At 41.4% G+C, this 25,496-nt stretch overlaps 1 protein-coding gene across 1 annotated transcript in view; it reads right to left on the reverse strand.

The window, feature by feature from the left end:
* Positions 1–25,496, reverse strand: part of COL28A1 (collagen type XXVIII alpha 1 chain) — a 181,856-nt gene that overhangs the window by 25,830 nt on the left and 130,530 nt on the right. The window contains exons 28-30 of the mRNA XM_030308009.1: positions 2,015–2,083; positions 1,385–1,465; positions 1,260–1,295 (exon numbers count right to left, since the gene is read on the reverse strand). Coding sequence (XP_030163869.1) covers positions 1,260–1,295; positions 1,385–1,465; positions 2,015–2,083 — 186 coding nt within the window. The remainder of the gene's footprint in view (positions 1–1,259; positions 1,296–1,384; positions 1,466–2,014; positions 2,084–25,496) is intronic.

Here is a 25,496-nt window from a genome sequence, read left to right on the forward strand (position 1 = left end):
TTCTGCTCAGGAGATAAAAGCCTAACTTGGCCCCAAGCATCACTATACATCATTTCGTCTGCTCAGGATCCACATATCTACTCCTATCATAGCATTTATCAAACTGCAGGTGAACATTGTTTGCTTGTCTTTCTTTCTAATGGGCTGTGAGCTCCTTGAGTTCAGAGACAGAATCTTTTATTCTCGACAATTCCCCTGGCACCTACGTCAGAGCCTGACTCAGAATACATGCCCAATAAATGTCGGTGAAATGAGAGAACAAATGAATGGATGAAGGAAGTCAGGCCCTCTCCCCATGTTGGGATAGGAGGGAGGGTATAAACCAATGGGGAATGTTCCTCTGGGGATTTGACATACATTCTCCCTGCTACTCTGGGGGAGGCATTGATGTGCACACAGCTGTTCATGCCCATAGGCATCTGGGGGTGTCTGACTTGTGGTGAGGAAGAGCAAAGAGGAAAAGGCAAACAGGCCATAAAGAAAGTATGTGTTCTTTTTGTCATATGCCCAGCTCTCATGTCTTACCATCACCACCTAAACTCCCACCCCCCTACACCTGGATTCACTTAGCACAGCAAATAGGGTCACTGTCCTCAGACCATGACCCACTGAACAATCAAAAAGAGGAAAAAAAAAAAAAAGAGAGAAGGTTCTTGTTGTTTCTCCACTCTAGGAGATGTAGTGCCTTCCAATGAGAAAGGAAGAAAAAGACTTTGCCACAGAATTTCTAAAACTTTCCCACCCCGTGGGACGTTAATGAGTCAGCTTTTTATTTGCAATGATGCGGGGAGAATAAGGAAAAGTTTGTCGTGGACTCACAAGTTCTCTGGAATAAGTGAATCCGTACCTTAAAGTAGTCCCCATTTTGTGATGGCTGTTCTCGGAGTACTTCCTAAAGGAGCCAGTCAAGGAAACAGAACTCCCATTCCGGAACGTGAAGGATCACGTAGATTAAAAGTTACCTGGTCGGGTGGCTTCTTTGAAACAGCTCACCTCCTTGTTACCCCTTGTCTAGCAGGGGTCAGAGGGAAGTAGCAGCATATCCCCACGAGGCTGGGTAAGGGTTGCCTGGTGTTATTTCTCCCTCATGCTCAGATCAGTTACCTCATGCCCAGTCAACACTGGGCTTGTAGCAGTGATATCATTTAAAAAGCAACTGGAGCTCTGCGTCCAAAGAATTCATGCTTCTGAAGCTAAAACATGAATGTAATAATTTTGCAAATGTAAACCCTCAATTACCCTCTAGGATGGATACTCACAGTAAGTCCTGCGTCTCCCTTTGGTCCTTGTAACCCCTACTTAGTGGAAGAAGAGTAACAGTCAGTGTAGGTTGGAACAAGCTAATGTATAAAATTACACTAAGACTTTAAAAATCACTTCTTGCCTGTTTCCCTGGAGATCCGGGCTCCCCAATTTCACCTTTATCGCCTTTCTTTCCCATAGCGCCCCGTTCTCCATGCTCTCCCTTTGTAATACAGTGAAAAAATAAGTATAGAACATAAATATTAAAGCCAAACTCTAAAATTTGGTTCATTTGCAAGCGGCATCTCTTAAGGACCTGTGGGGCTTGTTGATACAAATATACTACCGGAAAAAAATGGCAAGCATTATATTTATATCCCCACCCCCCCACCCCCCAGGTACCATAATCTAATTCATGATGAGCCGGGAGTCTCAAGGTGAGGAGATCTTGAGTTACTATCAGATCGGCTGGCTACCTTCGGGAAGTTCAACTATTATAACATTCTAACCAGGGTTATCCAGTGTTTTCTATGCGGTATGTTGTAAGGATTTGTTCCTTTATCAGCTGGCTTTTAAGGATGAAAAAATGAGATTTTATGAAGTAAGCATGTTTATAGTTAGGAAAGGAAATGCATAAGGAACTGCTTTCAAATGGATTGTTTCCTCTGAGAGCTGTCAGGATGAATGACCAGTAGAAGTGTTCTTCTAAAGTTTATGTTAAGCTGTTGAGATCCTAAACCTAAGCATTTCTCTAAGGCCCTGAAATGCTTACCTTCTGGCCAGGGAGGCCATGGCCTGTCATGCCTTTTGGCCCTGGAAAACCTTGAGGTCCTTGCTCCCCCTACACACAATATAAAGAAGGGGTCATCCCATTAATTTCCCAAGATAACTCAGAAAATTCCTTGGGTCATATATACACTTGCAGTTTCAGAACAGCCTTATAACATTATCTAAATTGCAGGGGAGGGGTGCCTGGGTGGCTCAGTCAGTTAAGTGTCTGGCTCTTGATTTCGGCTCAAGTCATGATCTCCTTAGTGAGTTTGAGCCCAGTGCATCGGGCTCTGCACTGACAGTGCAGAGCCTGCTTGGGATTCTCTGTCTTCTTTGCTCTGCTCTCTGTCCCTCCCTCTCCCCTCTCAAAAATAAATAAATAAGCATTTAAAAAAAAAACAAAACAAATTTGGAGGGGACTATGTATGTCAGATGGGCTCGATTCTTTGCTAGGAAAAATTTAACTTCTGAATCTGGGGTAGAAGTGAAGGAGCTGATTTATAGCATTTGCCTATTTCTGTGTTGTAATTACTCCCACCTTGGCCAATTTCAAACTATGAACATTATATCAATCAGTTCACACATAACAAGCAGCTGTTATTTCAGTTGTGATATTAATGGTGATTTTTATAAACTTCTCTATATTTTTCTATATTTTTGATAGGCTAAAAGCATTTATTATCTTAATAATGGAGGAAATGAGAATATAACAGCATCTCTACCCAATGAATGTCAAAGAGCTGTTTATATAATTACCATATACTGTTAGTTCCAGCCCTGATAATTTTTTACCATGAATCTATTTATCTAAATTTAGTACCTCCTTAATTCAGAAAATAAAAATGTATTCATTTCAAGGACTTTAACTGCCCCCTCCTGTACCTTAACATTATCTCCTGTCCCCTGCCCCCTGCTCCCTAAAGCACACAGATTTAAAGGGCTTTCATGATGTCGAGCATGAAACAGAATAACCCCTGTTCAGTATACACTCATAGTTCTGATGCTGCTTAACTCTGAATCATTATTAGCAATGAGTCTGTGGCAAAGCTTTGTGGATTCTCCTGGTCAGGAGCTCCGGGGATTTCACTTGCTTACCTTGAATATCTTTCTCAAAGGTATACTGACTACACCTACTAGAACTGCTGGGATTCTTAATGAAAACCTCAGACTATGAAATGAGAATCAAGGATAGGGGTAGGAGTAAAATATGCATTTTGCCATGGCCTTCTAGGACTTGAGAGCCACTGCTCCAGAAGGCCAGATAGCTTGCTTGGAGACCATTGTAACTTTGAGTATTGGCATTCCTCAGCCCCCCTTCCTAGCTCATTGGCTTTCAAGCTTTTTAAAATCAACAGAACCCTTTCTTTCAAAAAGTATTAATAATGAAATATTTCAGACATAAAATTTATACTGAAGAAGGCAAACACTCACCTATATACCACCATATTAAAAGATGAAATGGTGCAGATACCACTGATATACCCTGATGTACCCAATCCCATGCTCTCAACAAGAGGGGAAATCTTTTCTGAAACTGACATGCATCACTCATATCCATGTTTTTATGCTTTAACTACATATGTATGTTCTAAGACAATGGATAATATTTAACATTTTAAACTTCAAATAAGTGATATATTTATGCATTCAATTGTATTCTAAAACTTTTTAAAGCTTGGTTATTTATTTTGAGAGAGAGTGTGTGTACTTGGGGAAGGAGCAGAGAGAGAGAATCCCAAGTAGGCTCCACACTGTCAGTGCAGAGCCCTACATGGGGCTCACATACACAAACCATGAGATCATGACCTGAGCCAGAACCAAGAATGGGATGCTTAACCGACTGAGCCACTCAGGCACCCCACATCCAGTTTTTCTTAAAAAAAATTTTTTTAACGTTTATTTATTTTTTGAGAGAGAGAGAGACACACACACACACACACACACACACACACACAGTGTGAGCGGGGGAGGGGCAGAGACAGTGGGAGTCACAGAATCCGAAGCAGGCTCCAGGCTCTGAGCTGTCAGCACAGAGCCCAATGTGGAGCTTGAACTCATGAACCACTAGGTCATGACTTGAGCTGAAGTTGGATGCTCAACTGAGCCACCCAGGAGCCCCTCCAATTTTTATTTTAAATATCAGAATTATCTGTTGGAAATTTGTCTGTGTACCTATACATAGTTCTAGTTTGTTAATTTTCTCTGCTGTTACAGTACGCCATTAAATAACTCGACTAAAATTTATTCATTATCCTAGTGATGGATACGGTTGTTTCCAATATTTCCCAGTTACAAATAACACTTCAATAAATACGCTCTTATATATCTTTGCATACTTGTACATATACCTAAAAGGGAACCTTTTCATTAAAACAAATCTTATATAGAGGGTACAAAATAAGATGAATATAATTGGAGACTCCTTTTGAAATGCGCAACTTTTGTTGGACCCAAGACTTGGCTAAACTTCTAGGTCCTTTTCATCTCTGCCATGTATTTCTAAATGCAAGGCAGGTGTGGGGTTACAGTTTTGCCTCCTCAATTCATCTCCAGAGGACTTAGACCAAGTTCCTTACAAAGGTCAGATTGCAGAGAACTCATTTGCTGAAGGTCTTTTTCATCTTGGTAACTGTTGAGCCAAGCACAGTGCTATGGTAGAGTGGGCCCACAGTAAAGGCTTGTGCAGTATTGTGCGTGGATGTCTCAGGCCTGAGGACACCCACCCCAGAAGAAGGAGTGGTGCCTCTGTTCGTTCTGTTGGTTGCTTCAGTGGTGATAGGAGACAGGCAGAGATCGCTGGTCTTCTATACTCCGTTCACATTCAAGAGAGAATAGTCTTTTCTCACCCAGGAAATATGGTGGCATTGAGAGCCTCAGAACCTTGGATAGGGATTGGTGCCACTTAAATAAGCCTGAGACAGTAAATCCGCATTCAGATTCCAAGCTGGATATTCAAGCAGGAGAAAGGAGAGGAGAAAAATCTGTTCTGTTTCCAAAGACTGCACAGCTAACACAGGTATGAAGAGGAATAGACAGGAATATGTGGAACACAGACCAACCTCATTACACTTGCTGAAAAACGTGCTCTAAGAGTGGATGTGCAGCCTCATCTTGAATATGAAGGGTAGAAGGGTCTGTCTACATACAGACTGGGTGGCCAGCTCACAGAGTCATAGGCAGGGTGGTGGGAAGATGCCTGCCTGAGATTCTGCCATTCTCTGTTCTAATTAAAAAGAAAATAAGAACCAAAAGTTATATGAAGTGTATCATCTTAAGACAGGTGTGTCGGTAAGGGATACTTTGGCATAGATTAGTTTTCTCATATTTTTTTGTGGGCGTGAAGGAAGACATCTTTATTCGACCAGGTAACTGGTTGAAAGGTAGCTTGAGGGTGTCAGGAAGATGCTCGAGACCGCTGCGACCTGAGTTGGGGGGGAGGGGGTGGTCAGGAGGTTTCCTAGCCAGGTGGAAGGGGATTGAAGGCTCATGAGAAAACACTAGAAGATCTATAGTCGGCTTTGTCCCAGCCCTGAAGGACAGAAGAGCGCGGAAAACGCAGCATCTAGGACTGGGATATGATAGCAAATTATCACTGGGAATTGCAGTAGATGAAGCGGGTCCAGAAAGAACTTGACACCTTTCTGACAATTATTCAGAATAATTATGTCTTTTACAACTTTTTGGATCCTATGACAGCTAATATAGATGTCCAATAGATGTTTATGACTAACTAGCTTCCTTTAAGAAATTACACAATTTCCTAGCAAACTTAAAAGCTACTGTGGCCTCACTGCCAAGCCCTGAGGGAAAAACCTCAAAGTAGCCTCTAATCACGTCAGGATCAGTTCCGTGGTCAGGAATTTATTTTGCATTACTTCACATTATAGATATTTTATATGTAATTGTTAACACTGTAGCTATTCCAGGCAGCTGGGTTTCCCTATAAAGAGGCCCTTTTTTTTCCCCCTTTTAATTATCAGTTTGCCTTCAAAATACTTGAAATCTTCCTATAACTTTCAGACTGTACTATCTGGCTAGCAGCAAGAAGACCTCTTAATTTGGCAGAGGTGAATGCTCTCCAGTCATCTGTGTTTTTCCTTACAAGTCTCAGGAAAATGATACACAATTATATCAGCCTGGATCAGATGCAACTACAGGAAAGAACCTGTCTATCTGAAGGTGTCATTAAATCCAAATTTCAAACCCAGTTTCTCAACCACCGTATCTCAGCCTTAGATTTTCATTGTTCAGATATTTAAGGTGCAGTAAGAAAAAAAAATCAAACTCACGGATGATCAAAAACTATAAAATGAACTTCTGGCTTCCTTTTAGGGAAATTTCTAGAAACTAGAAAAGGCTGCTTTCATTTTTAAATCCACAGTAAAAAAAATGCTAACTAATCTATGAAAGCACAACTTTTTCTCAGAGCATCATAGACCTGTGGTTGCAGCACAACCACCTAGCTCAAAATCTAAGGAAACAAAGGATCCTCTAAAGGAGAGACAGGACACAGGTAGTTACTTAGCTGCTGGAGACACCAGGTGTCATACAAGCTGGTAAGAACTTAGTGAAAATTCTTAACCAATGGCTGAGTGTGGGCTAATGTAAGAAGACAGGACCTCTGAGAGCTCCAGACGCAGGGGAATTTATACCCACTGTCTCATGAACTCTTCGGGGACCTCACCAGTGCTCATGAGAGAGACTGGGGACAGGGCGAGTCCCAAAGCTTCCCTAGTGGTGCAGGCCCAGGGGAAGGAAGCAGGTAACCCCCGTGAAAAGCACAAAGCCTCTTGTGGGACAAAAGTCTTAAGCTTCTGGGGGAAGTACAGCAAACGCTGTCACCTTTAGGGCATAGATGATCCATGGGAGCTGGAGGAAGGAAATAGAATAAAACTTGTAGGAATGGGTCCCAGATCTTTGGAAATGTCCTTACTACTTGGAAAGGGTCAGGAAACCCTCCTCATTAGAGGCCTCTTATGCATTTGCTGGAACTTGTAAAACTGTACACTTAAAAGGTAAGTAATAAGATTATAAATACTCTTTTACTAAACAATAAGAAGAGTCTTTTAAAAAGTAAAAAGAATTAATAGAACAATTGGCAAAATGAATAGGGTCTATAAAGGAAATAGTGTAGCAATGATAATTTTTTGATGTTTATAATTTTACTGTGTTATGTAGGGGAATGTAGTAAATATTGATAAATTTTGAAGGTAGGGAGTACAAGCTCAGTCAAGCAGGCCTTTGAATGAAAAGCAGCTTGAAGTAAGAAAGCAGTATTAGATTAAGATGTTGACTTAGTGGGTAAATGGCAGAGTTAGCAAGACATGGTAACCTGCCTGAATAGTCATCTAAGTATTTGGCCTCAAATCCAGGAACCATTCTGTATTGAAAGGGATTATTTTCTTAGGCTTTAAGGAAATGGCTAGTTCACTTTAGATGGAAGATAGTATTTCCCTGGTGGCCTACAGAGTACATATAATTGTACATGTAGACAGAAGGAGCTTATCTAGGGGCGCCTGGGTGGTTCAGTCGGTTAAACATCTGACTTTGGCTCAGGTCATGAGCTAACAGTTCATGGGTTTGAGCCCCATGTCAGGCTCTGTGCTGACAACTCAGAGCCTGGAGCCTGCTTCGGATTCTGTGTCCCTCTCTCGCCCTGCCCCTCTCCCAGTCGTGCTCTGTCTCTCTCAAGAATAAATAGACATTAAAAATAAAAAAAAAAGAAGAAGGAGCTTATCCAGGGACCCTCTAGAACAACCTAATGGTCTGGCATTTTGGCACCTCTCTCCTTCCACCTAAATTCCAAGCATAACATTCTTCTGTTACAACTAGCAACTGCCAATGATTTGTGTGTCTACATGCGAAGGACTGAGCCAGGTAATCAGAGAGCTAGACATATTCTTATTTAATCGCTATAATAACCTGGGGACAAGTATATAAGTGCTAAAACTGAGGCTTTGCAATTCTTCCCCATCACCTTGGATTGTATTTGATTTCACAGCAATGCTTTCTTTGAACAGTAAATCTCTCCAAAGGTGGTTCTCCCAAAGGCTCTGATTTTCTTCGCTCAGTTCTGTTTCGGCACAGACTAGAAGCTAAGCAGTTTCTCCATCTCCAGCCTGAAAATCAAGAGCCTCCAGCTTCTTCAAATCCTTATCTTTGTGGAATTGAACTCCTTTAACTTAGTATCCCATCTTGATATGTTAACATTCCCTAACACCGGCTAAGACAGCCTAATGCTTGTCCCGCAAAGCAGCCCACTTGGTTGGGAATACAATCAGTGGTTACATTATTTGTGATCAGGCGAGCCTTCTGCTGGAGCATAGCCCAGGCTCACCTGGTACCTGGCCAGAATATCGTCCTAATGGGCCTAAATGGAACAACATGGCTTCATTATACTTGATTTTCATTCAAATGGTGATTGAGTCCCATTGTGTCCCATGAGAGGCAGAGAAATGGTTTGCTTTTTATAGATTCAGGGACTGATTGTGAATCTGTTCCTAAAAATGGTTTAAAACCTGCACCATCTGTTCCTCCCCTCCTCTCCATGGCCCGCAATTCAGGGTCTTTTTTTTAATAATCTAAGAAGTGTCAGCCATGTACAGCAAGGGTTTTCAAAACAGCTCCAGTGGAAACTTCCATGAGTTGGACCAAAATGTTGCTGACGTTAATATTGATGGCTATATTCATTTCCTATTGTTGCTGTAATGAATCACCACAAATTTAGTGGCTGAAAACAACATAAATTTGTTCTCTTACTGTTCTGGAAATCAGAAGCACAAAGTCAGTTTCACTGGAATGAAGTCAAGGTATCGGCAGGATTGGTTTCCCCTGGAGGCTCTGAGGAGAGCATCTGTTTCCTTGACCAAAAAGTTCTAGTGGTCACCTGTATTCTTTGGCTTGTGGTCCCTTCCTTCATCTTCCTCCACTCCATCCCTGTGTCCACCGTCACATCACCTCTTCTGTACTCTCTTCTGCTTCTGCCCCCCTCTTATAAGGACACTCATGATCAGACTGAGGGCCCACCCAGACAATCCAGGATCACGTCCCCACCTCAAAATGCTCAACTTAATCATGTGTGCAAAGTTTCTTCTGCCATAGAAGGTAATATTCACAGACCCTCAGGATTAGGACATGAACGTCTTTAGGGGCCATTATCCAGCCTACCCCATTGGCTTTTTCCCTATTCATGCAAATACGTGTATATGCAATTTAGTTTATACTCTAGGGGTGCTAAGGTAACATTTGAAATACCATAATCAGTGGGCCATACTTTAAAGACAGGTGCTTTAACGCTCACTCTCTGAATTTGCTCCAGAGGGATAACGGAAACAATTTATCCTTGGGGAAATAAGAGGTATTCAAGACCTGTCATAGCTAGGAATTTTGTGCAGATACCTTACTCCTTGCACGAATGGGGTAAAAGAATCAGCCAAACGCTTTGGTAGGGCACCCTAATTCTAGAACTCATTCAAAACAGGTGCCTTCAACACTCATCCCATAATGAAGAGTCCCTTCACTGATTTAAAAGGTTAAGTGGTCCAATCATGAGAATATGGTTGTATTTATCTTAGAGAAATCATTTTATGCAAAGTGCTTGTCAAAGTGCTTTAAAGAAAACCAGAAAATTGGAAATTGGACCAGGCTTCGGTGCATGTTTTTGTGCCTCCTTATTAATAAGTAGCAGAACATTGGGTAGAATTCTATCTGAAACTTGCTTTCATTAAAACACACAATCCGGGGGCGCCTGGGTGGCGCAGTCGGTTAAGCGTCCGACTTCAGCCAGGTCACGATCTCGCGGTCCGTGAGTTCGAGCCCCGCGTCAGGCTCTGGGCTGATGGCTCAGAGCCTGGAGCCTGTTTCCTATTCTGTGTCTCCCTCTCTCTCTGCCCCTCCCCCGTTCATGCTCTGTCTCTCTCTGTCCCAAAAATAAATAAACGTTGAAAAAAAAAATAAATAAAAAAAAAAAATAAAACACACAATCCGATAGTGTTGTCTAGGAGGAAGCAAGTAACTCCTACCAATCTTCAGGGGCTACTGAGAGTCATCAAAAAGATTCTGACAAATTTAAATGTCCAAATTGGCCTTGCTCAGCTCACAACACTCATAGCCAAATGTGCTCAATTTGGGCATATTTCCCTCCAATCCTTTCTCTTAAACTTTTAGTCCCTGCTTCCATTTTTCTGTTTATATCTGCCAGCAGATGTTAATAGAGTTGAACAATTAGCACATGAATATTCACAAATGATCTCAACAGTCAAGCCACCAAACTGGACTGTTTGATTGCTTTGTGGACATATGTGCTCCCGGTTATGATTTTCTATCTGACTGCAGAATTTGGTCCTATTTTCCAATAATAAAATTGTTCTTAGCATAAATGTCAGAATTGAATACATTGATAAGTCATAGTGCAAAGACCTTCATGGCTTCAAGGGGCTTTGCCGGATCAACTCAATTGTACACATTAACTTTGTCTGCCTAAGTAGCCTTCTGTAAAACCTGCCAAATTTCATGAAAATCTTGCATGGCATTTGGCTACACTTACTGCATAAATGACACATACAAGGAGACAAGGTCAGCTTTATGGCAGTTGCCTCTGCTAGAGACAGGAGACTCTGGAATGCTCCCCTTGCTGGCTACCTGCATAGTCCAGGCTCCCGGTTTCCCTCCTGCCGTTGACAATTTGCGTTTTACTTCTCCAGTATCTCTTTTGGTGCTCTCTGTGCCCTCAAGGTAGATGTCTGCCATGGTCCTTACTTTTGTTTTGCAATATTATCCACGTGCCTGGCATTAGTAGTGACCCTACGAGGATAATCTCCACTTTTCTAATCCCCAGTCTCACCCCAGTCTCTCTGCTCTGGGACTAACTTTATATCTGCTTTCCAGAACTTTCCACCTGCTAGCCATATCAGAACCAAATCCATCAAATACAGAAATTCTACTCGGCCAAGCCTGCTTTGTTTTCCGCCTTTCCCTCTTTGACTCCAGGCTTGGGGTTCTCTTCGTGTCCTGAGCTTCTGTGTCCTCTCTAAATACCCTCGTTCCATCTGTGGGCCAGTCCTGGCCCACCAAACATATCCAAGGAGTTTTCCCTGACCCACTCTCGCCCCAGCCATGAGTAATACCCCACAGCATGCCACACCTCTCCTGTGGCACATGTCTAACGGGTTTGGGCATGCACATCTTTCTGTCCTACTTAAATTCCCAAAGTAGATTCTTCATCTTCTTTGTCTTTCTACCTTCTGAAGTACGCATTTCAGGGCCCTGCATATCAAACTGAGCTAGATGGAGTGGATGTGGAGGCCTGCCACCTTGTTGGTAGAAGTTGTCTTGACACCATACACCCTAAATTCTGTTTTTATGTTCACAAATCCTCCACTCCCAACACACACACACACACACACAGACACACACACACACACACACAGGTAACGAGGTGCCTCTCTGGTTAATATAAGGCAAATTCCATGATAAGCTTTTGGGATCAATAGGGAAAAGAGATAACAAAAAGATGTGTGGAAGTGCTGGCAGAGACTTCACGATGTGGGTGCTGAAGGGGGCACTTACAAGCACGTCATCTGGCCTGGAGTGTGGAGCTGTGTGCTGACCACTTTAGCAGTGCGGCCAGGGTGTGGGGACGGCAGGAGGTACTGATCTGTATGGCCACAGCTGCTGCCACAGCAGCGGGACAGGGGGCCTCCTGCTGCGGGGCCTCCTAGCACAATGGTATAAGGGTCTAAGTCTGCTGAGCAAAGAGATGCCATGAAATGTTGTATGCTTTTCAATTCTACTTCTCTTTTCCATGGCTCAGTTGCTTAGCAGACAAGAATGCATCCAGAAGTACTGAAAAGGGCAAAGCCTCTTTTCCGCTGATTTAATAGGAGGGCAGGCTGAATAATGGCCCCAAAGAAACGCAGGTCCTAATGCCCAGAACCTGTGAGTGTTATATAGAAAAAAAAGTTTTGGCAGATGTGATTAAGGATCTGAAGAGAGATTTTGATCTCTTCCTCAAGAGATTATCCTGGATTATAGAGGTGGGTCTTCAATGCAGTCATAAATATCCTTACAGGGGCGCCTGGGTGGCTCAGTGGGTTAAGCATCCAACTCTTGATTTAGGCTCAGGTCACGATCTCGCAGTTCAGGAGCTGGAGCCCTGTGTGGGGCTCTGCGCTGACAGCATGGAGCCTGCTTGGGATTCTCTCTCTTTCCCTTTCTGTCTGCCCCTCCCCTTGCCTCTCTCTCTCTCTCTCTCTCTCAAAATAAATAAATGAACATTTAAAAATAAATAAATAAATAAATAAATACCCTTATAAGAGGGAGGCAAAGGGAGACTTGACAGAAGAGAAGATCATGTGATAGTGCAAAGCAGAGTCAGAAAAGATGCATATCACTGACTTTGAAGACAGACAAAGGGGCCATGAGCCAAGGAATGAATGCAGGAGTGTGGCTCTAGACACTGGAAGAGCAAAGAAATAGATTATCGGCGAGACTCCCTGTCAACATTTGGTTTTTGCCCCGTTAAGTTTCATTTTAGACTTCTAGGCTCCAGAGCTGCAAAAGAGTAAGCTGGTGTTGTATTAAGCCACAAATGTGATAATTTGCTACAACAGCCAGAGGAAACTAACAGAGACACCGACGTTCTCATTTCTCCCACTTGTAGCAGATCAGACCACAACACATGGCATTTTGCATTAAATTACCAAAAAATAATTTGTCTCAGAAATCGTTTGTATTTCAAGTGTCACAAAGTGACAATTCTAATATTAAAATGAGGAGGCCGTGAGCAGCGCTTAGGGTGGCTCTGGGCTTTGTGGAAAAGTTTGAGAAGCTGTGCTTTTCAGTAGCCTTTCTCCCTTCAGGAGAGGAAGCAATGTTGAAAAATAATATTTCACACACCAAAGGGAAGGTTGTTCAATATAGCACATCACTTTTGCAAGATAGTTGGAGACTGGTAGAAGAAGATTATGAGCTACTAAGGATAATGGTTCAGAATGAATAAATCCATCCCTTTTAAACCTGCCTTGGTTCAGGGCACATGGGTGGCTCAGTGGGTTGAGAGTCCGACTTTGACTCAGATCATGATCTTGGGGCTTGTGAGTTTGAGCCCTGTGTCAGGTTCTGTGCTGACAGCCTGGAGCCTGGAGCTTGCTTTGGATTCTGTGTCTCCCTCTCTCTCTGCCCCATCGCCCCCTCGCGCTCTCTCTCTCTCTCTCTCTCTAACGATAAATAAACATAAAAAAAAATTTCAATCTGCCCTGGTTCAGATTCACCTCACCCATGGGTTAAATTGTTACAATAGTTTAATGCATGCCTTTACTTCAGCTCATGTACATCTATACTAAACATTCTCAGTTGTGGGGCCAGAGAGAGAGATGCTAGCATGCAAGGGAGAGGATATTTCCAATGGCACAGCCCACCTCTTACCCCCACACCACCATCTAAAAAGGTAACAATGAGTACAGCTGAGGATGGAGTGTTCTGGATGTGGGAATGGCGTGGAGGCAGAGGAATGAGAAGCCCTGTCCCAAGCTGTCACATACTAAAACATTCAGCTGGCCAGGTCACTCCTGTCCTTAAAAAGGACAAGGTTTACACCCAAGACAAATAAAATCATGTGTCTACACAAAGCTTACACATAGGGGTTCATAACAACATTATTTATGACAGCCAAAAAGTGGAAATAACCCAGTGTTCATCAATGGACAAATGGACAACCAAATATGGTACATCTCTACAGTGGAATATTATTTGGCCGCATAAAGAAAGTTCTAGTACAACATGAATAACCTTTTTTTTTCCTAAGTTTTTATTTAACTTCCAGTTAGTTAACCTACAGTGTAGTATCAGTTTCAGGTGCACAGTTTACTGATTCAACCCTTACAATACCCAGTGCTTATCAGGGCAAGTGCCCTCCTTAATCCCCATCAATATGGATGACCCTTGAAGACATGATGCTAAGTGAAAGAAACTAGCCACAAAAGACTACACACTGTGTGAGTCTGTTTATAAGAAATGTCCAGAATTGTCGAATCCATGGAGACAAAAAGTAGATTAGTGGTTGCCAGGGACGAGAGGTTGAGTGGGAAGGGAAAGGGGAGTGACTATTATGGGACAGAGGGTTTCTTTTGGGGATGATGGCAATGTCCTAAACTTAGGTTGTGTTGATAGTTGCACAAATCTGTGAAAATACGAAACTTCACTGACTTGTTTAATTTAAACAGGTGACGTGTATGGTATGTTAGTTATATCACCATAAAACTGAGTTTTTAAAATAAACAAACCCTTCCAGGGTTTTCTATCATCAGAGCAATGGCTCTTCAACTTTGGTACACATCAAAAATATCTGTAGAGTTGTGAAAACAAAGATTACTGGCCTCCACACTAAAAGTTACTGATTCATTATGCCTAGGTGGGGCCCAAGACCTTGGATTTTTTAAGTGTTTATTTATTTTTTGAGAGAAAGAGGGAGAACGTGTGCACGCACACAAACAGGGGAGGGGCAGATAGACAGGGAGACAGAGGATCCTAATTGGACTCTGCACTGACATCAGAGAGCCCAATGCCAGGCTTGAACTCACAAACCATGAGGTCATGATCTGAGCCGAAGTCCGATGTTTAACTGAGCCACCCAGGCACCCCAAGAACTTGCATTTTTTTTTTTTTTTAATATTTGTGTATCTTGAGAGAGACAGAGTGAAAGAGAGAGAGTGTGTGCATGAGTGGGGGAGGGGCAGAGAGAGAGGGAGAGACAGAATCCCAAGCAGGTTCTGTGCTGTCAGTACAGAGCCTGATGTGGGGCGTGGTCCCATGAACCGTGAAATCATGACCTGAGCCAAAATCAAGAGTCAGATGCTTAACCGACTGGTCTACCCAGGTGCCCCAAGAATCTGCATTTTTAACAGGTTCCTAGGTGAGGCTGATAGAGCTGGTGGGGAGCCCCTTTGGGAATCACTGACTGATAGGCTCCAGCCGAAGCTCTTTAGCTTGGCCCTAACGTCCCTTTACAGACTGGCCCTGCGTGTTTTACCAGTTTATTCCTCTAAAGTCTTCCTCTCATCTTAACCTTAACTCATAAAGATCTAGTTCTAGTTGGGATGAGCACTGGGTGCTGTATGGAAACCAATTTGACAATACATTTCATATTTAAAAAAAAAAAAAAAAAGATCTAGTTCTAGTTCCCCACCAAGTTCTGGCCATCTATTACACACTGGGCATTGATTCATCCCTAGCATCTAGCCCAGTGCCTGGTGCATAGAAAATGTTAAATTAATGATTTAAAAAATTTTTTACATTTATTTATTTTTGAGGGACAGAGAGAGAGAGACAGAGCACAAGTGAGTGAGGGGCAGAGAGAGAGGGAGACACAGAATGCAAAGCAGGCTCCAGGCTCTGAGCTGTCAGCACAGAGCCTGACGTGGGGCATGAACTCACAAACTGTGAGATCATGACCTGAGCTGAAGTCGGATGCTTAACCGACTGAGTCACCCAGGTGCCCCATAAATGTTCAATTAATGTTTTTGAACCAGTGGTTGGTCCCAGACCACCCCAGTACCCTTCCATCTCACATGAACAGATAACTACCTCCTCCTAAAGTCAATGTTACCCCCTTATTGAAATCCCCTGGGATAGGGGCCATAAAGAAAAAGGAATAAGAAAGCAAAATAATACTCATGAGGTATAAACCTTAAAATTCCAAATATACCAAACTATATAAGCCATGCATCCTTGGGCATGTAGCCAAAGGGAAGAGTCTAATTAGAGTTAACTAGCCTCAGTATTCACCAACTTTAGAAACACCAAGAGGAAATGCATGGTGAGAGTCCGTTACATGCTTAACATGAACAGAAAAGTACAGTAGGCAGCTTTATACATAAGCAGAAGGTCACAATGAATGTGTCTTGACTGTCACACTTTTAGGTGTGAAGGCTGGTAAAGATGATGTTTACTTTATTTCATCACCATATGACTCTGGGGAAAGGGAAACTGATTTAGGCTCTATGTGACATGTTTAATTATATCAAAAAGAAGATATTGGGGGCGCCTGGGTGGCTTGGTCGGTTAAGTGTCCGACTTCGGCTCAGGTCATGATCTCACAGTCCGTGGGTTCAAGCCCCGCATCGGGCTCTGTGCTGACAGCTCAGAGCCTGGAGCCTGTTTCAGATTCTGTGTCTCCCTCTCTCTCTGCCCCTCCCCTGTTCATGCTCTGTCTCTCTCTGTCTCAAAAATAAAATAAACGTTAAAAAAAAATTAAAAAAAAAAAAAAGAAGATATCCATGTGACATTCAGCCAGGTCTCTCCTTAGGCCCAATGTATTTCCTGTCAGTAGGTTTGGTGACAACTGTTAATGTCACCAATGTGACACCAATGTTAATGCACCAATGTGTGGTGCACCAAAAAACAGGCCAAAAGGTGAATTGCTCCAACACTTTATCCCATGGTCTCCTTTGGCTGCACCAATGACACCCAATCCACCCACTATGCCAACACTCTTGCGGATCAGGCCCCGGCCATCCTGGAACTCAGATAGCTGCTCTCCCCATGTAGAAATTCTGGAGGCGGTGTTGACACATGTATTTGAGATGTGAATTATAGGACCTATGCCTCTGTACTGTCCTCCTAGTTTTTTTTTTTAATTAATGTTTATTTATTTATTTTGAGAGAGAGAGAGCAGAGGAGGGGCAGAGAGAGATGGAGAGAAGATCCCAAGCAGGCTCCTCACTGTCAGTGCAGAGCCTGATGTGGGGGCTCTATCTCACGAACCATGAAATCATTACCTGAGCCGAGGTCAAGAGCTGGACGCTCAACTGACTGAGCCACACGGGCGTCCCTGTCCTCCTAGTTTTATTACCTGTCAAAAAGATTATAGCTCCTGAGAGACAGTGGCATTCTGTAGACTGATTTCCTCTACCAGGAATTAAAAGCACAAAAAGACCAATACCTAATTGTCCTCTCACAGCGTGTCTTTCACCAGAGGATTCACAATAGTAGCTCTTCTATGTGTCTCTGGATATGCTATGGGGATTAAAGAAGTAATATTTATAGACCCATGATTTTTTTTAATTTATTAATGTTTATTTTATAGACAGACAGAGCACAAGCAGGGGAGGGGCAGAGAGAGCCGGGGACAGAATCTGAAACAGGCTGCAGGCTCTGAGCTGTCAGCAGAGCCTGATGTAGGGCTCAAACCCACAAACCATGAGATCATGACCTGAGCTGAAATCAGACACTTAACCGACTGAGCCACCCAGGCGCCCCTAGACCTATGAATTCTTTAAGTGAAGGTAGGCTTATTTCATTTACCATAAGGTTCTCCGGGTTGATTCATGTTGTCGCATATAGCAGAATTTCCTTCTTTTGGGGAGGCTGAATAATATTCTACTGTGTATACATGCCACATTTTCTTAATCCATTCATGCTTTGGTGGGCATTTAGGTTGTTTTCCTATCTTGGCTATTGTGAATAGTGCTACAGTGAACATAGGAGTGCTAAGTGAAATAAGCCAGTCACAGAAGGACAAATCCTGCATGACTGCACTAATCCGAGGTAACTAAAACAGTCAAGTCATAGAAGCAGAGTAGGATGGTAGTTACCAGGGGCTAGGAGGAGGAAATGAGATGTTGTTCAATGGATATAATGTCTCAGTTTTGCAAGATGAGTAGGTTCTAGAGATGTGCTGTATAACATAGTGCTTATAGTTAACAGTGCTCTCCTGTACACTTAAAAATGTGTTAAGTGGGTAAATATCATGTTAAGTGTTCTTACCACAGTAAAAAAATGAAAACAATAGCTGAAAAGAATAAATTTGTTTTTTAGAAAATGGAAATGATAGGGGCACCCAGGAGGCTCAGCCGATTGAGGTCTGACTCTTGATGTTGGCTCAGGTCATAATCTCATAGTTTGTGAGTTCAAGCCCCACATTGGGCCATGCATTGTCAGTGCGGAGCCTGCTTGGGATTCTCTCCCTCTCCCTCTCTCTGTCCCTCCCCTGCTCATGCTTGTGTGATCTCTCTCTCTCTCTCTGTCTGTCTCAAAATAAATACAAAAATCTTTTCTAAAAAGTGGAAATGATAAAGGTATCCAAGAATATTTTTTGAATAAAATAAAGAAAATTACATTAATGTTAAAAAGCTGGAAGAAAAAGTACAATAACACCTACTTCCTGTAGGCAGTTGTCAATCTCATTCATTTATATGCCCTCTTTTCCTTTCTCATTACTTCCAGCTTCGCATGATAGGAACTATTCCCAATGATTCAGACTCCACTTTCAAAAAGGCAGAACTAACTCATCTATGGAAACTTCGCTTTTGATTTTTCCTGGCAAAACTCCTCTAAACTGTCTTCATAAGCTGCTTACTGAGAAGCTGACAGTTGGCCATGCCGTACCACAGAACACACAGTTGTGGTTGGCATCTCTCAGGTCAAGAAACAGAATTGAAGCAACGTGAAAAGGTCCATAAAACCACAGTCCCCTATAAAAGCCTACCTTTCAAAAACTCTATTTAACAAAGTTAACTCCGGTTTCAACTGCGTCATACTTCCTTCAAGGATAAAGCAAGAAAACATATGAGTTAAAGTTTAACAGTAAGAGACAAATATACATATAATGAAAGTGTATTCACAGATTTTTATAAGCCTAGACTCATGATCACAGTGAAGTAGGAAACCACATCAACAAAGCGGCAGAAACAGACAAAGTCACAGGCAGACAGATTTCAGTTCAACATAAAGAAGGAAAGCCTACCAATTATAGCTATAGAATAAGCCTTTCAACATACAATGAAATGGAAATACTAGCACAAGTATGAGAAAATACAAGAATGTTCTCTGCAGCATTATATAAGGAAGGGAAATATATAAATAAATTATGTTACATTTGTGTAATGGAGTGCTACATAGCTGTTAAAAAGTTTGGTCTTTATGTTTTGATTTGCAGGGCCATCCATGCTCTATTAACTGAGGGTGGGGAGCAAGTTGGGAAAACTACATATAAAATGATTTTAAAGGCTGTTGTGCTATATGTGTGTTTACACATGTAGTCAAAGCTACGGAAGCTACCCATCAAACCACAAACAGTGGTAATCTGTACGGTAGGACTGAAGGGAAAAGTGGGAGACTTTCACAACTTTGCATGATTATGAGGTATTTAGATTTGACACAGTTTGCATTATTTTCATTTTAAAAAGTGACATAGTTTGGGGGCACCTGGATGGCTCATTTGGTTGTGTCCAACTCTTGGTTTTGGCTCAGGTCATGATCTCACAGTTCCTGAGATTGAGCCCCATGTGGACTCCACAGTAAGTGTGGAGACTGCTTGAAATTCTTTCCCTCCCTCTCTCTCTGCCCCTCTGCCGCTCACATGCGTGCATGCATGTGCACACACACTCTCTCTCAAAATAAATAAATAAACATTTAAAAAGTCCCAGAGCTGGGCACCTGAGTGGCTCAGCCTGTTGAACGGCTGACTCTTGATTTCAGTTCAGGTCACAATCCCAGAGTCATGGAATGGAGACCTGCACTGGGCTCCACACTGAGTGTGGCGCCTGCTTCAGATTCTCTCTCCCTCTCCCTCTGTCCCTCTCCCTGGGTGCGTGCTCTCTCTCTCTCTCTAAAATAAAAAATAAAAATAAATTTAAATTTAAAAAAATATAAAAAGTAGCGAAGCTTCTTGAATTTGCTACCAGCCCATTGGGAAACATATGAGAGAGGTGCAAAGCTTTTACTCCCTGGAACATCCAAGCAGAGTGTGAATGGCCAGATGCCCTTTAGAATATTGTAGGATAGATTCTTGTGTTGGATGGAAAAGAAACGAGTAGAAGCACCTTCTAATTCAAAAAACCATAGGCATGCCTCTAGCAACTCCTTTCTCTTTGGCATCGTGAATACTGCCCTGTTCACTAGATCTTTTCCATTAGCATACAGTACACATACATACATACATACATACATACATACATAATATATACACGGAATCTCTCCTATCTTACAAAAAAAAAAACACTTCCTTAATCACACATATCACTCTATTACTCCTTCTCTATGACCTCATTTTCAAAAGTATTGCTGATGTGCTCTGTCTTTATTTCTCGCCAGTGTCTCTTTTTCATGCTTTTTATTTTAAAGTAATTCTAAACATACAGAAAAAATGCAATAATAATACAAATATTTCCCACATTCCCTTCACCTCAATTCATCACTTGTTAAGATTTTCTCACACTCTGTGTGTGTGTGTATTGTGTGTGCGCATACACGTGACTTTTGTCAAGGTCACCAATGACTTCCATGTTGTCAAACCCAATGACCAATCTTCACCTTGCAGACAATAAGCAGCACTGAAACTAGATGACCACTCCCTCCTTGAAACACTTCTTCCGGTAACCACTTTCTCTTAATTCTCTGGCTACTACTCTGGCTACTAATCCACAGTCTCCTTTGTTGCGTCCTCTTCATCATACAAACTGTCAAGTTCTGGAGAGCCTAGGCCTTGTCCTTAGATCTCTTCTCTCTCTACATTCACTCCCTACATGTCCTCATCCACTCCTTTTTTTTTTCAAGTTTATTTATTTTGAAAGAGAGAGAAAGAGAGCATGAGCAGAGGAGGGGCAGAGAGAAAGGGAGAGGGAGAATCCCAAGCAGACTGCACTGACAACGTGGGGCCAGATGTGGGGCTTGAACTCATGAACCTTGAGATCATGATCTGAGCTGAAACCAAGAGCTGAACCTTAACTGACTGAGCCACCCAGGTGCCCCTCCCATCCACTCTTACTTAAGACTTTAAATACCATCTCTAGATTGGTAAACCAAATTTATATCTCCTGTGTTGATCTCTCCACTGAACTCTAGATTTCTTTCTCCCCAAATCTATTTAATAGGCCCATTGGAGGTTTTAGCTTTACATGTCCAAATTTAAATTTCAGAGTATATGAATTGATTTCCTCCATACTTGTCCATCCCCATTTTACTCTCCCTCCCAGCTCAGAAAATGGCAACCCCATCCTTCCAGTTGTTCAGGTCAAAAATCTTAGTCATCCTTGATTCCTTTGTTTTCCACCCCACACTCAACCCAGAATCCAAACACCCCTTCCCATTTCTATCATTACCACCTTTGGTTAAGCACCACCATCTCTCACCTGCGCTTCGGCAATATCTTCCTATCTCAACTCTATGTCTTCATACTCCCACAGTCTATCTATCTGCCACATGCTGCTGGGACCATCCTTTAAAAGTATGATTTATATCAGGTTGCTCCTCTAGGCAGGCTTCTCATCTCATTCATGATTCACTGCAGTCCCATCATCCTGTTACTGATGCTCCTTGACTATACCAGACCTGGATTCTTATTTCAAATCCCTAATTAAGAACCCCCCAAATTCCTTCTACCCACTGCCTGAGCTTCTACTCCACTTTTTAACCTGTAGCATGGAATGTCAAGGGCTAGGAATGCAGAGTGAAGAAGGACAAAGGATGTGACCAAAAAGAAAGTGTTTTTGACAAATTAAGCAAAAACGGGTGGTAAAGAGAGTCTCCCAGTGGGAGATTTGTTGCCCTGAGTTCTCTGTTCCTTTCATTCAGACTTTAGAATATGCCATCAATACAGCTGGTTACTCTGGGGAACTGTTTGTTTTCCACATTGGCTGATATTATTAGGATTTACTTCCAGTTTATGATTTCATCAACAAAGGAAACAGTTAAACCTAAGAACATTTGCTTTGGTGGTCAAGGCTGGTTGCAATGCCATTATCTCATGCAATGATAAGAAGTAAATCATAAATACACATATTCTATAGTTCAAAAGGAACAGGCTCATTTCAGTGTGTAAGGGAAGTCTTCTGGAAGAAGTGCTACCTAATATGAGCCCTGACAGGGATAAGAGCTTATTTCCCTGATGATTAGTAATGTCAAGCATCTTTTTATCTACCTGCTACTTGTTCATATATGTTCTTTGGGAAAATGTCTATTCAGGACTTTTGCTTATTTTTTATTCCATTTTTTGTTTTTTTCTTTGCTATTTAATTGTATAAATTGTTTCTATATTTATGAATTAACCACTTATCAAATGTATGGTTTGAAATTTTTTTTTTCAATGCTGCAGGATGTCTTTCCATCTTGTTGACCATTTCTTTTCCTCTGAAAATCAATACATTTTCAAACTTATTTTTTCATTATTGTTTAGTCAATGGTAAATTTTTAAATTTAGTTTTTCATTTTAATTCCTGTATAGTTAACATATAGTGTTCTATTAATTTCAGATATACAATATAGTAATTCAACAATTCTATACATTACTCAGTGCTCACCAGGGAAATGTAAATCAAAACTAAATAAGAGGGGCACCTGGGTGGCTCAGTTGGTTAAATGTCTGACTCTTGATTTCAGCCCAGGTCATGATCTCATGGTCATGAGATCAAGCCTCATGTTGGGTCCTGTGCTAAGAGTGGAGTTGCCTTTGGATTCTCTCCCTTTCTCTCTGCCCCCGCCCCCGCCTCTAAATAAATAATTTTTTTTTTTTAACTACAATAATGTGGGAAAATAGGTTCTCCTTACATAAATGGGTTAGAAAAAAACTTAGGGCAGAAAGCAACCACCACAGGGTGAAAATGCCCAAGGTTAGTTAGCAAGATGTTGTAATGGAATCATGAGTAACTTGTTATATCACTTGCAGGTAATTACTTCCCATCTGACGCCAATATCACAAACTCCAATTGCCCCCCACACACTTTGCTTCTTACACATGCAAGTTAATGATCACTGTCTGATTGTTTTTTCCATATTCACATGTATAAGATCTTGGTTTCTTCACGTGGGTAATATCTTGTGAGCTCAATAAATAGGGAGATGAAACCCCCGTTCTGGGCTCTTGTCTCCTCCTGGACATTAGCCTCTCTCGTATTCAATTCTGTGTCTTCTCTCTTGCTGGACAAGAGAGAACTCCAGACTCATAGTCTGCGACACAATAAGATATCGCCTCACACTTAGAATGGCTATCATAGGGGCACCTAGGTGGCTCAGTTGGTTAAACATCCAGCTTTGAGTTGGAGCCCTGCATATGGCTCTCTGCTGGCAGCATGGAGCGTGCTTCAGATCTTCTGTCCCCGTCTCTCTCTACCTCTCCATCACTCTCTTTCTCAAAAATAAATTAACATTTTTTTTTAAAAAAAGAAATAATAGCTATCATAAAAAAAGGAGAGATAACAAATCCTGGCAAGGATCTGAAGAAAAGGGAACCTTCATCCACTGTTGGTAGGATTGCAAATTAGTACAGCCACTGTGAAAAACAGTACAGAGCTTCCTTTAAAAAATTAAAAATAGAGGGGCCCGTGGATAGCTGTCAGTTAAGTGTCCAACTTCAACTCAGGTCATAATCTTATGGTTTGTGAGTTCGAGCCCTATATCAGGCTCTCTGTTGCCAGCACGGAGCTCACTTTGGATCCTCTGTCTCTCCCTCTCTCTCTCTCTCTCTCTCTGCCCTTTCCCCACTCATGCTGTCTCTCTCTCTATCTCAAAAATAAATAAACATTAAAAAATTTTTTTTAATTAAAAATAGAACTACTACCTGATCCAGAAATTCCACTGCTAGGAACATACCCACAGAAAACAAAACAAAATGTCAAAAAGATATCTGTACCTTCAAGTTCATGTCAGCATTATTTTTAACAGCCAAGACATGAAACACCTGAATGTCCATCAACTGATAAATGAATAAAGAAGCAGTGTTATATATACGGGAATACTAATCAGCCATCAAAAAGGAAACTCTGCCATTTGCTACAACAGTGATGGATTTTGATGGCATTATGCTAAGTAAAATAAGTCAGAAAGAAAAAAACAAATACTATATTTTTTTATTTTATATGGAATCTTAAAAAAATAGAAGAAAAATGAAAAAAATATCATAGAAAAAGAGTGCAGATTTGTGGTTACCAGAGAAAGGGAGTGGAGGTAGGGGAGATTGAATAAATGCGGCCAAAAGGTACAAACTTCCAGTTATAAGAGAAAAAGGTATTAGGGATGTAATGTACAACCTGATGATCACAGTTAATACAGCTTTATGATATGTTTGAAAGGTATGAAGAGAATAAATCCTAAGAGTTCTCATCATAAGGAAAAATCTTTTATGTTTTTGTCATTTATTTTTTGTATCTATATGAGATGATGGATGATAACTTCAGTAACTGTGGCAATCATGTATGTAAGTAAAGTCATTGTACTATATACCTTTAACATAAAAAAGTGAGCCTGTTTAAGTAAAGTCTGAAAGGGATCTCTGGAAGAAGAGGGAAAGCATATTCAGAAGCACTGGGGCCAGGATACAGGGGAACTGACTTTCAGAGCTGAGGGGTTGATAAACTTAAAATTGGCTGGCTGCCCAGATCATATGGAGTTTTGCTAAGTTTTTGAAGCTATCTTTTTGGGTACATGTTAAGAACTCTTTAGATTTATTTTCTTGATATATAAATATATGAAGATTTTTAAAAATTATTGAACAGATTTTGGATAGCTACCTCTTTACTATGGATAAGGGTTTTGTGTATTAAGAAATACATTCTAGGGGCACTGGGTGGCTCAGTCACTTAAGCTTCTGACTTTGGCTCGGGTCATGATCTCACAGTCCATCAGTTCAAATCCTGCATCAGGCTCTGTGTTGACAGCTCAAAGCCTGGAGCTGCTTCAGATTCTGTGTCTCCCTCTGTGTCTCTGCCCTTCCCCTACTCATGCTCTCTCTCTCTCTCTCTCTCTCGCTCTCTCGCTCTCTCGCTCTCTCTCTCTCAAAAATAAATAAACATTAAAAAAAAAAAGTACATTCTAGAATGTTTTCTAGTGGACAGTAGAAGACCGGCCACTCTTTTACTGGACTTTGGCAGGGAAGTCAGGTAACAGGTGGTACTTCTGTCACATATAGGTCCTAAACCTCATAATTTTACCTATAATGTTTTAGCATATGATTATTATAGATACAGAAGAGAGGAAAGGAAGGGAGAAAGGCAGAAGGAAAGAGGAAAATCCCACCTTTGTTTTCTACAAAAGCATAATGAAAACATGTCTTTGGGGTTAGGATATTTTATTTTTGTACACAGTCCAGATATAAAATACAGTTCAGTATGTTTCAGTAGTTTAAAACTCAGTTGGTAGCTATGCAATCTGATTTATGTGTCTGGCATCAATTGTGCCAGAGCGTCTCTTGTCACATGTTTCTACTATCAGATACAAGTAACTAGATATAAATCCTTTCTGAGGAAGTTAAATTTCTGTGAACTAGATTGCAAAACCTAGATATTCAAATATCATTTGTAATTTCCTGGATTCCTAAATAGCCTCCTAGTTCAGTCTTGGTCCTGCTACAGTCTATTCTCAGCCCACCAGTCATAGTTATTCTTTTAAAAAGTAAGTCAGACCAAATCAAAGTGTTGGTTAAAAACCCAGAAACACTCTAACGTCCTTTTTTTTTTTATTTTTTTTTTCCTTCCCCTCCCCCATGGGTTCCTGTT

The sequence above is a fragment of the Lynx canadensis genome, chromosome A2, assembly GCF_007474595.2.
Source record: "Lynx canadensis isolate LIC74 chromosome A2, mLynCan4.pri.v2, whole genome shotgun sequence".
NCBI lineage: Eukaryota > Metazoa > Chordata > Mammalia > Carnivora > Felidae > Lynx > Lynx canadensis.